General features: G+C 40.9%; 1 protein-coding gene across 2 annotated transcripts in view; it reads right to left on the bottom strand.

Moving 5' to 3' along the window:
- The window catches only part of pip5k1bb (phosphatidylinositol-4-phosphate 5-kinase, type I, beta b), a 67956-nt gene that overhangs the window by 12912 nt on the left and 40831 nt on the right, over positions 1 to 14213 (bottom strand). The window contains exons 5-7 of one of the 2 annotated variants that reach the window (XM_016674915.1): positions 13087 to 13204; positions 10239 to 10391; positions 9087 to 9386 (exon numbers count right to left, since the gene is read on the bottom strand). In XM_016674915.1, coding sequence (XP_016530401.1) covers positions 9087 to 9386; positions 10239 to 10391; positions 13087 to 13204 — 571 coding nt within the window. Of the gene's footprint in view, positions 1 to 2252; positions 2553 to 3328; positions 3482 to 9086; positions 9387 to 10238; positions 10392 to 13086; positions 13205 to 14213 lie in introns of both variants that reach the window. The other variant, XM_007559299.2, reaches the window with a different exon arrangement.

Here is a 14213-nt window from a genome sequence, read left to right as displayed (position 1 = left end):
TTGCTTAGAGGGCACTTTGCTTCCCGTTCAGAAGGCGAGCGCAGGAAGCCCTGACAATGACACACCACACACGCAGAGCTGAGGCTCCAACTCTTTCTGCATGTTCATGCACTGCAGAAATGACTGTTGGCGGATTAAGTTAAATATTATCAGAACCTTAACTAAGCGTAATTGTTTGTGAATGTAGTGGTAATAAAATATTCAAATGACTGGTTTCAACTGCAACCGAAACATTTTGATTGGAATTTACCCGAAGATGTTGATCTGTTTGACGGCTTTTAGATTACCGTATGAACAAAGATATAAACTTTGTAAATGTTTTTAAATAATTAAAAGACGTGTGATGGGGGTGTTTCATTGTCACAGCAAGAATTAGCTTCTTTTTTTGTTTTTTTACCAGCTTTGTCTCCCCTATCAACGCTGGAATCAAGTCAAACTTGCTAGCATGCTAACAAGGTAGCTTCTTGACCTCGAGTCGGTGCTAATGAGTGACACATCACAGCTGTTGTTGTCTGGTTAAACAATAGCATACCATCATGTTAAAATAGAGTTAAAACCCTTTATTTAATCACATTTTCTTGCCTTTATCTCAAAACTGTTCAGCTTTGGGGAAAAGGTTTGTCTGCTTCCTCATGCAGCTAGGTGAAAACTTAAATAAGCAGCGACTTTCCAGAAAGCAAGATGTCACTCTGGACACTTTGCTCAAGAAAACTTTCACAAATGAAATTAGGGAACCTTTGGGAATGTCAACATGTAAGATAGTAAGTGGCATAAAGGTTGTTTGAATTTACAGCAATCTCTCCAGCTTGACCTCACTCAAATCCAAACACATTTAAAAATAGCCCCCCACCCCGGTTGGAAAGAGGTGGGAAATCAACACATGTTCATATATTTCCAGGAAACAATCTCCGATTGATCCAAAACAGCAACACTAATGTAAAATGTACTTTATCAAGAAAAAAAGTGGGGGGGGGAACTTAGTCGCATAATCTTTTCTTTCTAAATAAAACCAGAGTCTTATGTAACAGGACAAACTAAATACACCCAAAGCTCATTTGCTCTAATTGTTGCCCATGTGGTCCCAATCTTTAAAAACTGCAGCAGGCGACATTGAGTTTGGAGTAATGAGAATCATTATATAGTTAGATGTTGCTGTGCAAGGCCGGCGGCTCGGTCCGGATCTACCAGGAAGTCTTCCTTCCCGGTCTCTGGGCAAGTCCACGTTTACAGTAACACCCTGATAACTCTACACTGACCAGGATATTACACCTCGCAGCTCAAACAGTCTGACAAAGAGCATGAAATAAAGCCACTTTAAACAGCTTCCTGTAATTCATACTTTCATCCCTAATAAAGCTGTCCCCAGAGGCTGTTTACTGCGGTGTCGGAACATCGGCGCGCAAAAACCTGCTCAGTGCCTCGCTGTTTAATAACAGCTTTTTTATTTCACTGCTACCAAATTTAATGGTCAAACAGACAGCCTCCCTCTGAAGTTGAATCAAGGTAACGGTGTTTTCTGAGAGCGTTATCCTCCAGGGCTAACGACCTGATTGGAAATTTTACAGAAAATGATGATGATGTGTAGCAGCATAAAACCACTTACCCCAGGAAATCTAAACCACCTTGAGCAACTTGGCTTGTTATATGACTATTTTATTTTTTGTGTACTTGTAAAGGTTTATTTGCAAGGAAACGGACAGAGTAATCTGCTGGTGACTGGAATCAGCTGATCGAACAGGTGACTGTCCAGCTGGAAACTTAACATTCCAATGTTTATCTGAACATGCACACTCTTTGGTGTGATTTTTGTTACCGAGGCAGAGGATGTAATTTTTGCTACTTTTAGAGGTTTAAAAATTAAAACAGAGGAGCAATTTGGAAAGAAATTGTTATTGCTACTAGCTAATCTTTGGTAAGTGCAGTTTTAATCACTGCTTGTGATCTTTTATGCTACGTAGCAGCTGTCACATAGCGAACGAGGCAAACTGAACCAAAACCAACTTCAGCAAACAGCAGGAAGACAAATGTTTACAATGAGGAAACATTTGTTTCCTCATTGTAAACAAATGTTTATTAGGTTTATTATTGTCTTTAAACCTAATAATATCAAAGTCTAAAGCTTAAAAACTCCTTAATCAGTTTGTCTTTGTTCAAATTAATAAAACCCTGTTTTACATCAACTGCTCTCTCGCATGGTGTGACGTCTCCTCTGTTCTTGACCTCTCAGATAGAGACGATTGTTCACTACCTACCCGACAATCCCTCTGCAGGGTCTTCATCAGGTTGTTGTACGTCTCTGTGTCAAAGTAAAGCCCCTCCTCATGCATGTCCTGAAAGTCCAGGTCTTTGTACGTCGGACGGGCTTTCTCCCTCTCCTTCCTGGACGCTCGCCTCTTGTAGGTGGATCCCTTCAGGTCGTACTTGTAGTGCATCTTGACCGAGCGAGGAAGCACGTTGTTCATCACCACCAGTCGGATGTTGAAGCCCCCCGTCTGGATGCAGTACAAGCCGTAAAACTTGGGCAGCAGCGTGCGCGGGTTCTGGTTCAGGTTCTGTGGGTTTGGACATTCAACATTCAGATCTAACACGCAGGACTTTTCAGACTTGGCACACTTTTATTAATGCGTATTTTATTTATTAGGACAAGAGGAAAAAATACCTGATATCTGTGGAAGCTGGATTAAAGTAGAAATTGTATCTTTTTTATTTATTTATTTTTTTTTTTTTAGAAAGAAATCAGTTTTTAGTAGTAATCGTATCATAAAAGTCCTTTCACTTTTGTTTTCATGTTCCATATTTACAGTGAAGCCCTGATAGATTAAATAAATCTAATAAACTTAAGTAGATTTACTTAAATTCTCTTCATAGGAAGAGATTTTTCACTGTCCACGGTAACACGATGATGTATCCATTAGATACGTTACCAAGAAAAATTATTTCTGCATCCCAGATATAAAACTGTTGACTGATAATTTTCCACCCATCCAGGCTTTATCAACGGTTCACCTGCTCACAGTGAAGTCTGCCACAACACACTAATATCTAAAGGCCCCAACAACTCCTCTCTCTTCTGCACTCAACCTGATTTTATTTGAGATATTTCACAGAAATTATCAATACAAAATATATATGTTGTTTGTGTTCATTCTCATTATCTGCCATGTTTTCAGTTAGTTCCGTCACGTTTGCTTTGTTTTATTTCACCAGAAATAAAATGAAACCTTTACATCTCAACAGTCACTGTTGTATTTGTTGTTGTTTGTTTGTATATTTTTAAGTTTTGGTCATAAAACGAGCGAAAGACAGAAAAAGGAGCCGTGTTCCTCACCATGTAGTACCCAGGCAGCAGCCTCTGCAGAAACTTGGCCTCTTTGTGTTGAACCGTTTTGATGATGAACTCGTCGTCGCTGGTCAGGTAGAAGAGCGAGCCGCTGGCGCCCGGGTTGGCCAGCTCAATCAGAGGCTCGTTTACGAGCGAGTACTGGGGAAGGAAAAATCATAACATCGATTTAAGTGTTTCGCACGTAGCGAGGATCGGGCTTTCCGGAGAGCAGCTTCATCCGCAGTGTCATCAAACTAGAGCTAAACAAGAAGACTGAAAAATGGAAACACTGTAAAAGTTTATATGGNATCCCAGTCTCAAGTCTTCTGATGTTATCGTGCACTTTGCTCCAGAAGCATGATGCTGCCACCACCGTGTCTCACGGTGAAGACAGAATGTTCAGGGCATTTTGTCAGTTAGTTTTCAACCGCACAGCGTTTCGAATGTATGGCAAAATGTTTGTGTTGTCCAACAAACCTCTGAGGCCTTTACAAAATGTATATTCTGAAACCAAGTCACAGACTGGTGTCCCTTTTTACCGATTGTCCCTGAAGGCAACTGGTTACATTGGATTTTATTTAGAGGTATCAGAGGAAAAGGGGGTGACAACAAATCCATGACAGAAAATTTGAAACCCATGACTCCTTCACTCTCCTGTCACAACTATGCACTGCTTTTCAAAATACACTGAATGTTGAAATGCATAGGCGTCAACGTTATAATGGCGTGCATGTCCGCACTGTGATGTAGCCTTGAAAAGATTCAGCGCAAAGATTTTTTTCATTTTAAATGGCTGTGAGAGAGAAAGCAGTGAAATTACAGTGAGCGATGAGAAATCAATGGGAATACAGTTGTAAGTGTAACTAAGGCATGTAATTGAATGCGCCTCTATGCTATTAATAAGAGCTGCACAAAGAGGTGACTCAAACTGCAGCAAGTGGCTCTGAAAAACAGATGGCCGCCTCCTTCGGACCGAGCCGTGTTTCTGTAGCAGCTCAGGAAGCGCGAAGGACACCGAACGTCAACAAAACAAACACTCGCTTGTTTTTTGGCTCGAAGCTCATAAATAAACAGAGTATGAAAAGAAGTGTAAAGAAAACTGGGGAAGGGGACGGCATGAATCCCCCATCAAACTCAGATCCGTCTTTAACGCTGAAACACAAGACAGACATAATGACCGACCGACTGACCGACTGACTGACTGGAACAAAACACAAAGTCTTTTGTCCGGGCTGTGCCTTTTTCCATATCAACAATTTGCATCCCTCTCTAAAACTCCCACAGCCTATTCAAACAGCAACCATGTTGAACGGCGCTGCCTACAGAGAGCCATTACCTCAGGCCTCGGCTTTCCCCCCATGACAACACACAGAAGAAAGCCATTTCTCTGACTTCGGAAAATGAAGTGACCGACTTTCCAGAGATCTGGGCGTATGTCCCCTCGGATGTGTTTTATGCTTGCATTTCAAACGAAGCTCACTCGCTTCTCGTACAGTGACGGGGGAATAATAATTACACACCATCTGGGGCTCCGTCACTGGATTCTCTGTCCGAATCCCTAATGCATCTCGCATACCCTCCCAGCACTCTACCGATCAATCTCCTCTCTAGTAATGGTAGACCAGAGCTCCGCTCTCGTGTCTCATTTTGGAGCGACATTAATGCACTAAAAGCTTTCTCAAGTTGGAGTTTGCCTGCTCCAAATGCACAACGCTCGGCCAATTCTGCTCACATTTGAAGCCAAAAACGATGCTCTGATTCTGAGAGGACACTTGGGGGGGGATTTCACAAAGTAGTGCCACATCATCAGTTCATCAGTCCAACTATTTCTGCTCTGGCTGCATGCAGGTGAACACACGGCCTTTAGGTTCTGGATGTTTGAGCAACTTACACCTGTTGTTTTTTTGTTTTGTTTTTCCCCCCCCAAGAGACATGCAGAAAAATCAGCTGGTGACAAGAATCAGATGGTTGTTAGCCTGAAGGGCCTGAACGTCTTCTTTGACAGTCAAAAATAAATAAATGTTCTGTTCATGATCAGTGAATGCGCCATAATAAGTTCTCCCACAGTTTGCAATAGTTACAACACTCATCTCAACACTCATAAAGGAAGCTGAATGTTAGGTAATCGTAGGAACGGGGAGGCTTAATATTTTACAGGAAATTTGCTTTGTGGTTTATACTATTGAGCTTTTAACCGGCACTTGTCAGGAAACATGATGGACTTGGACGTTTGGCAGCTTTTCAAAAACCTCCAAGATTTAGGGTTCGCCTTGATCTACAACTATTTACTCTTATATTTGTCTGAACTTAAAAGGATTTAATGATAAATGGGAGTTCTAAGGTTTTCAGGGTCACGGCTGCTGCGTTGTTCAGAGTGGCATTTCTAGATCACGATGTGTCAGTGATTCTTTTTAGTTAGAGGAATGCATAACCTCAGGTTTGTTGATTTGTGATAAATCCCCATCTCATCCAGATATTAAACTGTCCCAGGGAAAAAAAGACCAAGTCCTCGAGATGCTCATTGATAAGTGGGTGTGAGTAAACATTACTCCTTGGGCTCGTATAAGATTCTCACAGTATGACGAGTTTTATAAGGACGTATAAAAAATAAAAAAAAGTATGACATGATCCAGTTCATTTTCTTAAAAAAAATAATAAAATAAATGCATGAATTATACCAGCTGCAGATAAAATATATTGAAACAATGATAAACACCATCATTACATTTGTCATGGCATGATTATTATTATTATTATTATTATTATTATTATTATTTTGCATTTTGAAATATTTTCAAACAAGCGCATATGTCTTAATTGTAAGTGTGTCAAAAGTGCAGAAGCCTTCCTTTTAGCCTGCTGACCAACAGTGTGCAGGGACCTGCGTGGTATTAGCAGAATGCGTTTACGCTTATATTTGTTTGAACTTGAACATGACTTAATGATAAATGTAGTTTCTGCTGTGAAAACAAGACACAGCAGATCCTCCGTGTCGGGGTTGGTGTGAGTAAAGTCCTCTGAACGGCTCGTCACCGCTGTGTTTGTCTCGCTGTAACGCACTAATTACAAACCCCATCACATCAGTGGCACCAACGCACAACTCACACTGCCATTAGCCTACTCTGTTTCAATCTCTGCGAGTTCAACATTAATTATTAATGCCTAATGCTGTTTTGGCATTTGCAGCATTATCGGGGGGGGGGAGCTGCGGAGGGAAGGAGACTTAAAAGGAAGACGGCACAGCCGGCGTTTTGCTACAAGTGTCCCGTGTGACTCAAATGCGAATCTGTCCTTTTTCTTCTCGTTATCGCTCTGGCTCCAGCTCAACTCTGACCTGCTAAAATGCATAATATCTAAGCTCTCGATGGAAAAAAGGAAGTGATTCTGCACCCTTGTAAAAAAAAAACAAAAAAAAAAACTTTTTGATTCCCTCCATGCCCTTCACCCCTCTGTTGCTTGGCTTCTGACAGCCCTTCCTGTGTTCAGGTCCCCCCTGGGGTTGCGGGGTTAGCTGCTTACTCATGGAAATGGACTGAGATTTTGCTTAGAGGGCACTTTGCTTCCCGTTCAGAAGGCGAGCGCAGGAAGCCCTGACAATGACACACCACACACGCAGAGCTGAGGCTCCAACTCTTTCTGCATGTTCATGCACTGCAGAAATGACTGTTGGCGGATTAAGTTAAATATTATCAGAACCTTAACTAAGCGTAATTGTTTGTGAATGTAGTGGTAATAAAATATTCAAATGACTGGTTTCAACTGCAACCGAAACATTTTGATTGGAATTTACCCGAAGATGTTGATCTGTTTGACGGCTTTTAGATTACCGTATGAACAAAGATATAAACTTTGTAAATGTTTTTAAATAATTAAAAGACGTGTGATGGGGGTGTTTCATTGTCACAGCAAGAATTAGCTTCTTTTTTTGTTTTTTTACCAGCTTTGTCTCCCCTATCAACGCTGGAATCAAGTCAAACTTGCTAGCATGCTAACAAGGTAGCTTCTTGACCTCGAGTCGGTGCTAATGAGTGACACATCACAGCTGTTGTTGTCTGGTTAAACAATAGCATACCATCATGTTAAAATAGAGTTAAAACCCTTTATTTAATCACATTTTCTTGCCTTTATCTCAAAACTGTTCAGCTTTGGGGAAAAGGTTTGTCTGCTTCCTCATGCAGCTAGGTGAAAACTTAAATAAGCAGCGACTTTCCAGAAAGCAAGATGTCACTCTGGACACTTTGCTCAAGAAAACTTTCACAAATGAAATTAGGGAACCTTTGGGAATGTCAACATGTAAGATAGTAAGTGGCATAAAGGTTGTTTGAATTTACAGCAATCTCTCCAGCTTGACCTCACTCAAATCCAAACACATTTAAAAATAGCCCCCCACCCCGGTTGGAAAGAGGTGGGAAATCAACACATGTTCATATATTTCCAGGAAACAATCTCCGATTGATCCAAAACAGCAACACTAATGTAAAATGTACTTTATCAAGAAAAAAAGTGGGGGGGGGAACTTAGTCGCATAATCTTTTCTTTCTAAATAAAACCAGAGTCTTATGTAACAGGACAAACTAAATACACCCAAAGCTCATTTGCTCTAATTGTTGCCCATGTGGTCCCAATCTTTAAAAACTGCAGCAGGCGACATTGAGTTTGGAGTAATGAGAATCATTATATAGTTAGATGTTGCTGTGCAAGGCCGGCGGCTCGGTCCGGATCTACCAGGAAGTCTTCCTTCCCGGTCTCTGGGCAAGTCCACGTTTACAGTAACACCCTGATAACTCTACACTGACCAGGATATTACACCTCGCAGCTCAAACAGTCTGACAAAGAGCATGAAATAAAGCCACTTTAAACAGCTTCCTGTAATTCATACTTTCATCCCTAATAAAGCTGTCCCCAGAGGCTGTTTACTGCGGTGTCGGAACATCGGCGCGCAAAAACCTGCTCAGTGCCTCGCTGTTTAATAACAGCTTTTTTATTTCACTGCTACCAAATTTAATGGTCAAACAGACAGCCTCCCTCTGAAGTTGAATCAAGGTAACGGTGTTTTCTGAGAGCGTTATCCTCCAGGGCTAACGACCTGATTGGAAATTTTACAGAAAATGATGATGATGTGTAGCAGCATAAAACCACTTACCCCAGGAAATCTAAACCACCTTGAGCAACTTGGCTTGTTATATGACTATTTTATTTTTTGTGTACTTGTAAAGGTTTATTTGCAAGGAAACGGACAGAGTAATCTGCTGGTGACTGGAATCAGCTGATCGAACAGGTGACTGTCCAGCTGGAAACTTAACATTCCAATGTTTATCTGAACATGCACACTCTTTGGTGTGATTTTTGTTACCGAGGCAGAGGATGTAATTTTTGCTACTTTTAGAGGTTTAAAAATTAAAACAGAGGAGCAATTTGGAAAGAAATTGTTATTGCTACTAGCTAATCTTTGGTAAGTGCAGTTTTAATCACTGCTTGTGATCTTTTAAGCTACGTAGCAGCTGTCACATAGCGAACGAGGCAAACTGAACCAAAACCAACTTCAGCAAACAGCAGGAAGACAAATGTTTACAATGAGGAAATGTGAAATGCACCAATTGTCTTTAAACCTAATAATATCAAAGTCTAAAGCTTAAAAACTCCTTAATCAGTTTGTCTTTGTTCAAATTAGTAAAACCCTGTTTTACATCAACTGCTCTCTCGCATGGTGTGACGTCTCCTCTGTTCTTGACCTCTCAGATAGAGACGATTGTTCACTACCTACCCGACAATCCCTCTGCAGGGTCTTCATCAGGTTGTTGTACGTCTCTGTGTCAAAGTAAAGCCCCTCCTCATGCATGTCCTGAAAGTCCAGGTCTTTGTACGTCGGACGGGCTTTCTCCCTCTCCTTCCTGGACGCTCGCCTCTTGTAGGTGGATCCCTTCAGGTCGTACTTGTAGTGCATCTTGACCGAGCGAGGAAGCACGTTGTTCATCACCACCAGTCGGATGTTGAAGCCCCCCGTCTGGATGCAGTACAAGCCGTAAAACTTGGGCAGCAGCGTGCGCGGGTTCTGGTTCAGGTTCTGTGGGTTTGGACATTCAACATTCAGATCTAACACGCAGGACTTTTCAGACTTGGCACACTTTTATTAATGCGTATTTTATTTATTAGGACAAGAGGAAAAAATACCTGATATCTGTGGAAGCTGGATTAAAGTAGAAATTGTATCTTTTTTATTTATTTATTTTTTTTTTTTTAGAAAGAAATCAGTTTTTAGTAGTAATCGTATCATAAAAGTCCTTTCACTTTTGTTTTCATGTTCCATATTTACAGTGAAGCCCTGATAGATTAAATAAATCTAATAAACTTAAGTAGATTTACTTAAATTCTCTTCATAGGAAGAGATTTTTCACTGTCCACGGTAACACGATGATGTATCCATTAGATACGTTACCAAGAAAAATTATTTCTGCATCCCAGATATAAAACTGTTGACTGATAATTTTCCACCCATCCAGGCTTTATCAACGGTTCACCTGCTCACAGTGAAGTCTGCCGCAACACACTAATATCTAAAGGCCCCAACAACTCCTCTCTCTTCTGCACTCAACCTGATTTTATTTGAGATATTTCACAGAAATTATCAATACAATATATATATATATATTATATATATATAAAACCCTTGGGAATTAATATATTTTAATTAACTTCAGCTGATTCCAACATTTATGCTGGTTGTTTGTGTTCATTCTCATTATCTGCCATGTTTTCAGTTAGTTCCGTCACGTTTGCTTTGTTTTATTTCACCAGAAATAAAATGAAACCTTTACATCTCAACAGTCACTGTTGTATTTGTTGTTGTTTGTTTGTATATTTTTAAGTTTTGGTCATAAAACGAGCGGAAGACAGAAAAAGGAGCCGTGTTCCTCACCATGTAGTACCCAGGCAGCAGCCTCTGCAGAAACTTGGCCTCTTTGTGCTGAACCGTTTTGATGATGAACTCGTCGTCGCTGGTCAGGTAGAAGAGCGAGCCGCTGGCGCCCGGGTTGGCCAGCTCAATCAGAGGCTCATTTACGAGCGAGTACTGAGGAAGGAAAAATCATAACATCGATTTAAGTGTTTCGCACGTAGCGAGGATCGGGCTTTCCGGAGAGCAGCTTCATCCGCAGTGTCATCAAACTAGAGCTAAACAAGAAGACTGAAAAATGGAAACACTGTAAAAGTTTATATGGAAAAAAAAAAAAAAAAAAAAAAAAGGAAAACATTTTTTTGTTTGTTTAAAACTACAAGAGATAAACGGCAATAAATTTCTTACAAAGTTTACGACTTAGCAGGAATGAGAAATAGCTTAATTTCTCTAGTTTTTTTTCCCCCCTTAGGGGCATCATTCGTTACACAAACACAAATGCTTCTCATACCTTCATTTTTTCCTCTCTCATAGCAGCATGACTGAGATCCAGCAATGATAACAGACAGTAAAGTCTGGCATTTGCTAAAAATAACATATCTCTCGTCGTATCTCCCGTCTAAGATGAACAGTCAGTCGTTTCAAGCACAGCTCAGATTTGGCTGCTGCACACCTTTCCTCCAGGTCTATTCAAAATGTCCTCGTCGGAGCAAAGGTAGACCCAAAATAACCTCTCGCTCTACGCAGGAGGGGTCCCAGAATCTCCACATCTTGCCAAGTCGCTATAGTCAAAAAACCTATGTGTGAATGCATGCATTATTATGTCTAGGAAGCAAGTGTCACTTTGCCAAGACAGAACATTATCTTTTCAGTTGGGGGTTAATCAGACACATTTTAAACCCAGCAATAAGGAAAATCTTAACATAAACGGCAAACTATAATCCAGAAGTGGCACCGAAAGCGAGCAGCAGACTGTGGAGAAGTGCTGGATGTTAATCGGTGCGTTATGAGAGCAACATGTTCAGAGGAGACGAGAAACACTGGAGGCATCTGCTCCCTCTCCCCGGAGACAGCCGACGACCGTCTGCAGTCGCAGCGAATAACTGGCACAAACACATCTGAAGCTCATCGCTTTTATATGTGCTTTTATTCCCGGTTTTAATTAGCCTGGGCTGTGTGGCCTCTTGCCTGACTGAATCCATCACCACCTGAAGCCACAACTAACTGTAGCAACCTCTCTACTTTGTCGCGCCTAATGAAATCCTCGCTCTTCTGCCTTGAAGTTAACCTGTTTTTTGTTTTTTTGCCTTTTGTCGCTGGTGCAGAAATAATATCAGTGTTCAAAAACAAGAATGCAGCTGGCTGGATTTATGAAAGGGCCTGGAGGCAGATGGGAAAAAGGCAAACGGCGTCATAACAGGATAAAGTCATAACATCACACAAAATCTAATTTGGTTCTGAGAACAAAGCATAAAGAGGAACTCAAAAACAAGGGACTTCTGCAGATCCTCATTTGACTCTTGAACAAGTTTTGAAGGGAAAACAACGGGATTAAACAAACAAAAAAAAAGAGGATGACGAAAACTTCTAAACTTTTTACTTTTTAATCAGTTCTTGAACCAATCACCTCTGCTCATTTCTTGTTGGAGTAAAATGTAACGGTTTGGATCCACTTTCAGCATCTGGGCTTTACATTTAATCTGAAGGCACTCGGAATATTTTTTGAAAAATACCAGAATATGTGTCTTTGAAGTAAATCTTAGTAGATATAAGGTGTTTTGTACTGAAGTCCAGCTGCCTTATGTTCCACCACCGTCACAATAACAACCAATGACAGTGGTACATTGAACTTGTTTGGTTGTTTTTTTCCCATAAAAGCATTTAAACAGGAAGAAAGCTTTTTGCTTGGGAGCCACTAAGATCCTAAGAGGAATGTTGTTGGAAGTACTTAACTTGAGGAGTTTTCGTGGGTGATATTTAGATGCAACATCACTGAGGGGTGGGGTCAAACAAACCAAATTACTTTAAAAAATGTGCAGCTCTGACACAAGTCACCGTTTGTTAGCGGTCAGAGCCGCACATGAACATGTTGTACACTACTGCACACAACATAAGAGCATGTTACGCTGTTTTTGTTTCATTTTTTTAAACATCTATGAGCATCTCTGCCACTTTAAAAAAAAAAAAAAATTAAAAGGATTCGCATATTTTAATATAATGGCTTTTTCTGTCCCTAGTCGTCTTCATTTTCCTGCATTTTCTTTCAAACATTTTAGATAGATAATAAAATTATCTGGAATTACATTCCCTAGAAAGATCCTCAAATAGTCAAGGGGATCACTGAAGTACAATGGGAGTTGTTTTTTTCTTTTTTCCCCCCCATAAATTTAATTATTGATGTGCATTTGTATTTAGCGTTGCTGTGAAACATGGTGGTGGCAGCATTATGTCGTGTAGATGCTTTCGGGAAGACGAATGGAGTTAGATACAATCATGGAGGAAAACTAGTTGGAGGTTGAATGGGCCTTGATATGCAGCCTGAGCTACTGTGGAATGGCTTGGTTCAAAGTGCATTTATGCGTTTAAATGACCTAGTCAAAGTCCTCACTATAATTAATTTGAGAATCTGTGACAAGACTTGGAAACTAATGTCTACACGGACACACACCATCTGATCTAAACGAGCTTGAGTCATTTTGGAAAGAGTAAATAAATCTTTTTGACTCTAAATGTGCAGAACTGGCAGAGAGCTGCAGCTGTAAATGCTGAGAAATTGTTCTACAAGGTTTTGGTAGTATGGCACACTTTTCTGATTTGCATCGGTAAAAAAAAAAAACAATCATTAACTACTTGGAGTGTTGGGTCGTCTTACCAGATAGTCGTCGGGTTTGATGCCAAACAGATCTCTGAAGTAGCGGAAAGCCAGCGGAGCGTACGTCTTGAAGCGGAAGTCCGGGTAGTGATGAGCAGGAGTCAAGTTACTTCCCTCACTGTAACGTGATGATGAAACCAAGCCGGAAAGCAATGAAAAATAAAAAAAAGAGATGCATAAGACACATTATTCCCATTAAATCTCAATAAACAACAATCTCATTGTTACGTTTGGGACTTTAGCATAGTGGGTGACTGCATTTTCAGCCATTGATGGAGTATTTCTCCACCAACACGGAGGAGGTAATTTAATGGTTTTAAATAAGTGTGCTGGAGAAGAGATGCATCTAAAACATGACGGCCCTGAGGACCAGCAGGTTGAGAAACGCTGCATTGATGCATCAACGCAGTTCAGTTCAGTCATGTACAAGAACCTGGATCCATAACAGCTGTCGTGACAACAACAACATCAACAAAAAAGGCCGGTGTCGAGTAGTTCGCCTGGAGGCTGAAGGTGAGTCTGATTACTGGATCTAAACAATAATCAGCAGCACATGAGCCTTTCCTCAGAGGGAGAAAAAGGACCTGCAAAAAGCCCTCAACACAATAACCTCGTTTTTTTTTTTTTTTTTTTTCCATCTTTGGCTGGACTGCGGGACATTCTCAGACAGGCTTTGACAAAGGCTGGCCCCATTCGGTTCCCAAGCTAGCTTTCATTCCAGGGGAGAACCGCGACACATGAACTAGCGTGTCGACAATATGGCGAGAGTGAGTCGACGTAAACTCACTGGAGCTGGTTTTCGTGGATCCTAAATATGGAAGTAGGTTAATAAAGATTAAGTTTTCCAGGGCGACTCTAAATCGGGATTGTTAAACAACGATCCGAGTAACCAGACTATTTTGTTGTGTGCTGGGGCAACAGTCTGGGCTGTGCCCTGTAACATAACCCCACAAAGTAATTTGCCTGCTTTGTTCGGCGCGGGACGGCAGCGGCGTTCACCTGTCACGGAAAAGTTGTCGAGCGCAAACAGCACATGGAAATGTTTGATCCAATCTGATCAGAAAGACAGCCGCCTGCAGTTCCATTGAGAAGAAGGGAGAGTAATTGAAAAAAAAAAAAAAAAAAAA

The sequence above is a fragment of the Poecilia formosa genome, unplaced genomic scaffold (assembly GCF_000485575.1).
Source record: "Poecilia formosa unplaced genomic scaffold, Poecilia_formosa-5.1.2 Scaffold103, whole genome shotgun sequence".
In the NCBI taxonomy this organism is placed as follows: Eukaryota; Metazoa; Chordata; class Actinopteri; order Cyprinodontiformes; family Poeciliidae; genus Poecilia; species Poecilia formosa.
Note: the sequence above shows the minus strand (reverse complement) of the source record. Positions and strands in the feature narration are given on the sequence as shown.